Below are 8,777 nucleotides of genomic sequence, written 5' to 3' on the forward strand. Positions count from 1 at the left end.
ACTTCCCCCTCTCATGCCCTCACCCCCTGCTGTCTGTGTCCGTTGGTGAGGCCCATGTGCCTGCACACAATCAGTCACTTACCACCGTGTGTGATAAAACCGTAGGCAGTCAGCAGTTGCATCATGTGACTACGGGTGATCACATTGTTGTGGTTTTCCCACTGGAGGAAATAGAGTTTAAACTTTTTCAAGGACAGTTATTACCAAATATAAACTGCATATAAACACCATCACTGTATTTTCCTCCAGAATAAGTTGCCATTTAAGATATACATATTTGGTTTTAGAGAGAGAGGAAAGGAGAGAAACATCAATTGGCTGCCTCCTACACACCCCCTACTGGAGACCGAGCCAGAAATCTGGGCATGTGACCTTTTGGTGCACTGACGACGCTCAGCCACTGAGCCACATCAGCCGGGCATCACGTATTTTTTTAGAAATCTGTTGTCATCTCACAGTCATGGGAAAGGTCTTACAGTCCTTCAAAGTAAAATTTTAATCTTTATTTCTGTAATTACTTTCTTACTACACTTACTACAGCTGTCTTGAAATTAAAATGTTGCCAATATCTTGTGTTTTTTGGTGGCTAGATGATTCATTCTTTAAATAAATTGTTACACTGTTTATAGTTTGTCCTCCTTTAACTTCATACTAATCTTTGAATTAAATAATTCTCATTAACATCAGCTTTAGGTTTGATGACTGATTTATAATGAACCCGGTAATTTTCTCTAGTGTTAAAGGTTCAATTACAGTTTTAGAATCAGGATTTTCCCAGGCATTTTGAGGTTAATTAGCGCGGCACCTCCTCTGTAGAGCAGCCCTGTGCCGGGGTGGCTTGTCACATGTCTAGAGAGACAGAAGCAAGATAGAAACGACAAGTGTGTTTCAAAGGCAAACCTAGCTTCCAGTTTTGGAGCATTTTCCCATCAAACTCCTGAACACACTTCTGGTCTTTTATCCTAGTTCTTTCCCGTGGGAAGTGAAGAAGAGACCGTTTTTCCAGCTGTTACTCCTACACAAACAGAGAGAACCACCTGGGACCCTCAGGTAAAACCTGTGAAGATCATTGTTTTCTAACTGAATGTGTTTTCCCGCGGTTTTCCACACGATCATCAGAGCTTTCATGGGCAGGGGGGTGGGGAGCATGATAGTACCCCCGGTTTTAAGAATGAGAAACGAGGGGGTTCTGACCACGTTAGGTCGTGAGCCCTCGCTGTGTTACAAGTGACCTAACCGGTGCGTGTGCCTAGGAGGCCCGAGGGGCTGGCCATGGGCTGTGAGTGCCGTTAATGACAGTTCCTCACAGCCGTGACCTGTAGTGCCCACCTGCTGACGTGGCGCACAGGTGCCCATAGCCCACCCTAGGGGGCGCTGGAGAGGCAGCATCCCCGCCTGGCTTCCAGTTGACTCTACTGCAGCCAGCATCTCGGGAGGGAGCCAGGGCACCTTGGAGCCAGGCATCCGTGTGTGGGGGACGTGTCTTCGCCAGCACAGCAGACGTCGTACACTGCCATGCGTATTTTTAAAATTCAGTCATGTTTTCAACAAAAGTCCTGGGGCATTTTAGATTTGATTTTCCTTTCAAATGTGTGACCTAGAATATTTATTTTTAACTAGGAGAATATTCCTATTATGCCTCACGGTCATGTTGTTCATTTATCAGTTAGAAATAAATTCGTCCTCTAGGTACATGCCTTTGGCCCGATTAGCCTTCTCACTGTTCCAGTTCTGGGTAGGCTCGTCCCCGTGTGCTTGTGAAACCGCCAGCGCCCTCCCGGGAGGCGGGGCAGCAGAGAAGGCTGCAGCCTGAGAGCTGGCCGCCCGGCAGCGCCCCCTGCTGCCTCTGTCGGGGCCACGCTCAGACCTTGGCTCTCCCAGCAGGGGATCAAGTCTTCTGGGAGGCAGATCCTCCGAGGGAAGCCTGATATCTACAAACTTCAAGAAAAGGCTCCCCGTTCTCCTCCCCTTCCCGTTGCCGTGTTTCTTGCCGGCCGCCTCTGCCACGCGTGGTGTGAGGACTTCACTGGCGCCGGTGGAGCAGAGGGCTCTGTCCTCAGTGCTCCCAGCAGAGCTGGTTCCGGCCGCAGTGAGCGGCAGGTCTGCAGTGGGCGGGGAAGGGCAGAGCGGGCAGCGTGTGCCCTGGCTCAGGTAGCTCGGTGCCAGTGCAGTTCTGTGCTCACAGTAAAATCACGCTGGTTGCTGTTGAACTGGAGCCCAGTTAAATCACTGCACTTCCGTCACCTCGAGCGAGTCGTGGGGTAAGGGCATCGGTCCCCTCGTCATTATTAACATTAGTGATATTAACAATATGAACAGAAAGCTGACTTGTGTATTGTTTTCTCCGTATAATTACATTGTGAACACATGTGTCCGTTGTTCCTAACTTCCCTGTAGCCTGTTGAGTTCCAAGGGCACCAAGTGCAGGGGTCGGCGACCAGTGCTGTGATGGTCCGAGGGCACTGCCCGCCGCTGGGCTGCAGCCCTTTATCCAGACCACTGCCTCTGAAGGCCACCCTGGGACTGCCCTGGGGCAGTGATGGCAAACCGTTTGAGCTCGGCCTGTCAGCATTTTGAAAAACCCTAACTTAACTCTGGTGCCGTGTCACACTCCAGTAAAAAAAGTTTTTATAGTTGCATCTCCCAAAATCATTTCCCATGTGTCAGTGCTAAATTTTATGAAGGGAGTATGTTTAAATCTTTGTACAGTTGTAACTTGACAAGAAACAACATCTCAAATCAAACTAAATAGGGCAAAAATATTTTATTTGGAAGATTTACTTCTTTTGTAGGATCAGGAATTTAAAGGATCACTTTTCCCTTCAGAGAAGACTGGGGGTTTATGACAGTAGCGTGCAGTCGGGTTACATTTGTTTAGCAGCTAGTAGCTTTTTTTCTTCTATTTCCCCCCAAGTATGACACCAAGGGCCTCGCATTGCTGCCCGCTAGAAGCCATGCCCGGTGTCTTTGAGCAGCATCTGTTAGAGATGTTTAAATTTCCCTTTCGTTAACCATCATACACATGCAGAATGAGCACACAGCTCAGGAATGACCGCAGAGCGGACCCACCCTCAGGAACAGCGTGACCAGCGTCCCGGCAGCCCCCTCTCCCAGGCCTGCTTTTAAAGCTGCGTGTGAGGAGCGGGCAGTCCTGACACCCATCGCTGCTGGTGCCGGTGGCTGTAGTCACGCGTTCCCGGGGCTGGTGGGTGTGCCATTGTGCGAATGCCCCCAGCTCTCCGTGCCTCAGTGGCTCACGCCGCAGCGAACACCCATGTGCTGTCGTGAACCTGCCCACGTGGCATCTTCTGTTAGTCACACGGTCCAGAAGCGGGATTTCCTGTCTTGTAGGGGCAAAGCCCTGCTTTTCTGAGATTGTAGAACTGGCGGGTGGGCGCCCCCAGCTGGCCGGTGAGTGAGAGGGGAGGAGACGGGGCACAGGAGCAGGCCACACACCAAGTCCTGCCTGTGAGGGTAACAGCGTGAGGTTGTCCCTGAAGGGGTGTCAGCAGAAAGCCCTGGGACGTGATTGACATGCTGTGGGGGGATCTGACGGGTGAGCAGTGGGAGCAGGGAGCCTGGGTGACGGCGACTTGGTGTGGGGTTTATCAGGAAGCGTGCAGCAGACTTGACAGGGACACAGGTGTCATTTGGAGGAGACGTGTGGATGCTGCTGGATGGATGTGGAGGGCGGGGGAAGACGGAGAGAGACTCCTACCTCCGGAGGAGGGAACCGAGTGGTTCCCAGGTGAGTCAGGGGAGGGATGTCGGCCAGCTCCGGCCGCCGCACAGGGGGCGCAGCTCGCATTTTACACACATTTATTGCTCACATGTCTGAGGCTGGAAGTCCAGGCTCCAGGTTCTGGCTGATTTGGTTTTCTCTTGAGGACTCCTCCTGGCTCATAGGTGGCTGCTCACTCTATGCGCTCACACGGCCGTTCCTGTGTGTGCATGTGTGTGTGCACGTGTGTGTACTCATTCTCTCCCATCAGGCCGCTCACTTAGCCTGTGAGTTCCTTTAGCTTTTACCTCTTACAGGCCCTATTTCCAAGCACAGGCACATGCATTTGGCTTCCACATGACTTTGGGGGCCATCTGTCAGCCATGTTAGATTTCTGAGGTGATCGATTTCTGGAAGCGACAACAAAATTAAAGGCTTCTAAAGAGTAACGATGAAGAAGATGACTGTTGCGGTCTGGGACAGATCCAAAAAGGTCGCCCATTTGGGAGCAGTACCTTGACGTTTAGGTCAACGATAGGTCCGCTCTAGGCCTGAGGACGTCATGGGCGCTGCTCAGTCCTTGGTCTTCCTGCTCCGGACAGGACGTCTCAGCCTGAGCCCCTCAGGTGGACACTGATCCTCAGAACCAAACCCGAAACCCAGTCAGTGCAGGTCAGAGTCTGTCATGTTTCAAGGAAACCCAACAGGCTTTCCGTTCTGTAGTTCACTTTCTAGTTTGCTTTTTTGAGTAGCACATAGTGTATTAGTAAGTACTCAGTACATGGTCTGAGTGGCCATCATTTCACTTGAACAGGAGACAGGAATGAAATGAAAAGAATAAGTGCGTGCTGCTCATCAGAAACTCGGCCTGTGCCCGGCTGGCATGGCTCAGTGGTTGAACGTCAGCCTATGAACCAAGAGGTCACGGTTTGATTCCCAATCAGTGCACATGCCCAGGTTGCGGGCTCAGCCCCATTGGGGTGGGGAATGTGCAGGAGGCAGCCAATCCATGATTCCCTCTCATCGATGTTTCTATCTTCCTCCCTCCCTCTTCCTCTCTGAAATCAATAAAAATATATTAAAAAATAAGTAAATAAAGTGTTTCCTCGGGGCCATCAGGAAGAAATGCCAAATCACTCTTAGGTCAACTCTTCCTTTAGATCAGTGATGGCGAACCTATGACACGCGTGTCAGAGGTGACACATGAACTCATTTTTTTGGTTGATTTTTCTTTGTTAAATGGCATTTAAATATATAAAATAAATACCAAAAATATAAGTCTTTGTTTTACTATGGTTGCAAATATCAAAAAATTTCTATATGTGACACGGCACCAGAGTTAAGTTAGGGTTTTTCAAAATGCTGACACGCCGAGCTCAAAAGGTTCGCCATCGCTGCTCTAGGTCGTGTGGGACAGGCTGTAGCCCTGGGCCTGTGGAGTTGTGCAGCTCAGCACCTTCTGACTTGTCTCCTTCCAAACCAGTGACTCCTACAAATTCTTGGTTTTGGATCACTTGGGCTTTTGCAATCACAGTGTCACCTGTTTGGACACCATAAAAATGGCAACTAAGATTTTCTGCGGAGAGTATTGAGCTGTAGCTCCATTGAGGGCCCAGAGCCCATGACAGCACGCACGTGTTCAGAAGCCCAGCGGTAACCCAGAGCCCGCCCTCTGCGGCCCCTTGGGAATGAGTGGGTGCCAGCAAGCCGGGCTGTCCCCGCCACCGCGAAGCGTGCTGTGTCGGCTCCGCCACCGCGGGCCTGGGGTCTGCTTATAGCGGTTCCTTCTTGGGGTCGTGGCAGAGCTTCCAGAAAGACCATGGAGTAAAGCATGTCTCAGAGCAGAGCGGGTGACCCATGGTTTCAGGACTCCCAGTCCTCGCGGCCTTTCTCTCTGGGCCCCGGGGTCCCCACTATCGGTTGGTTTGGGGGAGTCTATTCTGCCCTGTGCCGCGGGGGAGTCTGCCCGCTGCGCTCCGCGTGGCGTGGCCGGGGCGGCGTCTCACAGTGTGGATCACGGCTCGCTCGCCCGGAGCGCAGTCCAGGCCTGCGGTCTGCAGCCTTGTTTCTCTCCGGACAGGTGCCCCCGCCCGCACAGGAGGGCTCAGCACCAGGCCCCGCGGCCGCCTTCTCTCTGGGCTCACGCGACGAGGCCTTCCTGCTCGAAGTCCCCGAGGGGGCCCTGCCAGCAAGACCGTCACCAGGTGGCCTTCCCTTCCTCCGCTTGCAGCTGTTCCCGGAGCTCTGCTGTCTATCCGCCGTGTCAGGGAGCTTTCTGTCTGAGAGATTGTACCAACTGAGAACACGTTGGACCAGACCCCAGTCATCCTGGCCTTCCCCGCCCACCTGCCCGCCCTCCTCGGGGCTCTCCTGTGGCAGGTGGCTCTCCCCTCCCCTGGCTCTGGTTCCTCTCGTTCTGGGCACCCAGAAGCCCGGCGGTAACCCAGAGACCTCCCTCTGCGGCCCCTTGGGAATGTCTGGTCTACACCATCGGTTACCCCGGCATGAGGCTTCCCCTCTCTGCTCGGGGTCCTGGCAGTCTCCGCCAGCGTTCCCGCTGCCGCCGCCCGGGTGTGCCAGGCCCGGCTCCCCATCCCGACCCCTGTGCGTGACCCGCTTCTCGATAGCCCCGCTTTCGGCAGGACGCTCCCTCACCCCGTCCTCTCCCGTGACCTCGTGCATCTCCCCGGGTTCTGAGTTCTGCCGGGTGAGGCGTGCCGTCATGGGCTGTTGTTTGGTCGTGGGTGGATGATACGGAAGAGCTTTGCAATGTGCCTGGGTGTTTGGGAGCAGGTTCCGTGGGTGTGGCTAGCGCAAACAGTACAGTAGAGCCGTTGTCTGAGACAGGAGAGTGATACGAGAGTGACAGGCGCCTCCATAGTCACACCAGGAGCCTCTGCGTTTTCCCTGGCCTCACCTCCTCTGTCACTGTTGCTTGATGGCTTGTTGGCTCAAGTACTGCTTCTCTAGCTTCCGAAGTGAACTCCAGTTTATTTCCTAAAAACAGACACTGCCAAGGAGGCACGTTATCATCAAATGGGAAACAGCCCTGTCTGGTAAAACTTCAAGGCTGTATATTCTCACGCAGCATTATTCATTTGTTTATTTATTCAACACATTATTGCTTTTTGCATTTTCAGGGCTATATCTATTACTAACACTCAGCCCAAACACGAACTCTTATCACATACAACAGATCAAACTAAAGCTAAAAATCTTTTCCCTTACGGTCAACATACTAATTAGTGAGTGTGATAAATCTGTAAAGGAAGTTACATGGATAAGCACACCTCAAACTTCAGTCTCTGGAGAAGGAATGTAAAGTGGAGGACATGGTCTGGGGTCTCATCCAGAGTGCCAGTTGGTTGTGTTACCTCTGGGCCTCAATGATCTCATCTGTGAAATGGATGATGATTCCCTTCTTGACTGAAAGTTCTCTGAAAACTTCAGTGCCATGTAATAGAATGTACTAATTGGGGGGAAATTGTCAGCTGAAGGGAAAAAGAAAAAGACAGTTTCAAGTTCATCAACCTTAAAAAAGTTTTAGTATTTTCTTAAAATGTTTTTAAGATATATTTTTATTGATTTCAGAGAGGAAGGGAAAGGGAGAGACAGAAACACCAATGATGAGAGAAAATCATAGGTCAGCTGCCTCCTACTTGCCCACACCGGGGATCGAGCCCGCAACCCAGGCATATGCCCTGACTGGGAATAGAACCGTGACCTCCTGGTTCATAGCTCAACCACTGAGCCATACCAGCCAGGCTCAGAGTCTTGTAATTTATCTTTGAAATTTTTCTTTTCTTGAGACTAAAACCATAAAAATTATATTTTATTTTAAAAAGAGCCCTAACCGGTTTGGCTCAGTGGATAGAGCGTCGGCCTGGAGACTCAAGGGTCCCGGGTTCGATTCTGGTCAAGGGCATGTACCTTGGTTGCGGGCACATCCCCAGTAGGGGGTGTGCAAGAGGCCGCTGATCGATGTTTCTCTCTCATCGATGTTTCTAACTCTCTATCCCTCTCCCTTCCTCTCTGTAAAAAACCAATAAAAATATATTTAAAAAAAATAAAAAGAAATAAAATTAAATGTGATTTTTTAAAGGCAAGTGAGTATTTTTGCTGTTTTGTGTAGATACCCGCAGTGTTTTAGAGCCTCGGCACTGACTTAATACACTTTTATTTAATTGGCTTTTCCCAGGAATGGAAAGACTCAGTTCCCTGGAGAGCCAGCACCTTCCGAGGCTGCCTTCGTTCAGCAGAGCCCGAGCTGCGCTCGTGACTGCGCCCCCAGTGGATGCGCCCCCCGACGGAGACCCTGGGCCCTGGGCTGCCGCCCGGGGCTGGCAGCTGTCTCCCGGCTCTCCCGGCTCTCCCCTGTTCAGCCTGTGTGAGGAGCCAGCCGTTCTTCCTCCCAGCTCTGGGCCTGAGGACCAGAGCGAAACCCTTCTGTGTCAGGCGTCCATGGAGGTGACCCCAGGGCGTGTTTCACTTCACGGAATGTCTGCTCGAAGCAAGTGGCTGAAATACCAAACCACGTTCCCGTGCGCCCTGCCGACTCCAGGCCAGCCTAAGGCAGGTGTCACGGAGGACGGCTTCCCTGCGGCGGCCGTGGGGCTGTGCGGTGGTGACGCAGGTGAGAGACGCCGCGATGCTGGGGACGGCCCCGCAGGCCCCACGCCTCTGCAGAGGGTGCGAGGCCAGCTCCGGCGGCAGCAGCAGGGCGCCGGCCCGCGGGACTTTGTTTGTGGAAGGAGAGCGCTGTCTTTGAGGCTGGAGTCTGCATCTGAGGCTGAGGATGCCCAGGAGGTGTGGGGAGCGTCTGCGTGTGCGACCGGCGTGCAGGTGAGGACGCGTCCCGTGCTCCCAGGCGGTATCGTCTGCATTTCCACAGCCAGGATCTGCTCCTGGAGCCGCGGTGTTGTGTGTGTGAGTGTCCGTACGTCTGCTGTGGCTGACCGTCTTGCCTAGCAGTTGTGGGCGTTAAGTGAAGTTCCCCATTGGGAAGCGTCTGGTGCAGCGTTTAGCCCCGTGGGTTAACCACAGCTCTGACGGTTCC

General features: G+C 52.5%; 1 protein-coding gene across 1 annotated transcript in view; it reads left to right on the top strand.

The window, feature by feature from the left end:
- Positions 1-8,777, top strand: part of ZGRF1 (zinc finger, GRF-type containing 1) — a 50,914-nt gene that overhangs the window by 19,070 nt on the left and 23,067 nt on the right. Inside the window, exons 9-13 of the mRNA XM_015571518.1 lie at positions 967-1,050; positions 2,398-2,549; positions 3,613-3,748; positions 5,802-5,925; positions 7,920-8,563. Of these exons, the coding sequence (XP_015427004.1) occupies positions 967-1,050; positions 2,398-2,549; positions 3,613-3,748; positions 5,802-5,925; positions 7,920-8,563 (1,140 nt within the window). The remainder of the gene's footprint in view (positions 1-966; positions 1,051-2,397; positions 2,550-3,612; positions 3,749-5,801; positions 5,926-7,919; positions 8,564-8,777) is intronic.

This window comes from Myotis davidii, unplaced genomic scaffold, assembly GCF_000327345.1.
Source record: "Myotis davidii unplaced genomic scaffold, ASM32734v1 scaffold989, whole genome shotgun sequence".
Classification (NCBI taxonomy): Eukaryota; Metazoa; Chordata; class Mammalia; order Chiroptera; family Vespertilionidae; genus Myotis; species Myotis davidii.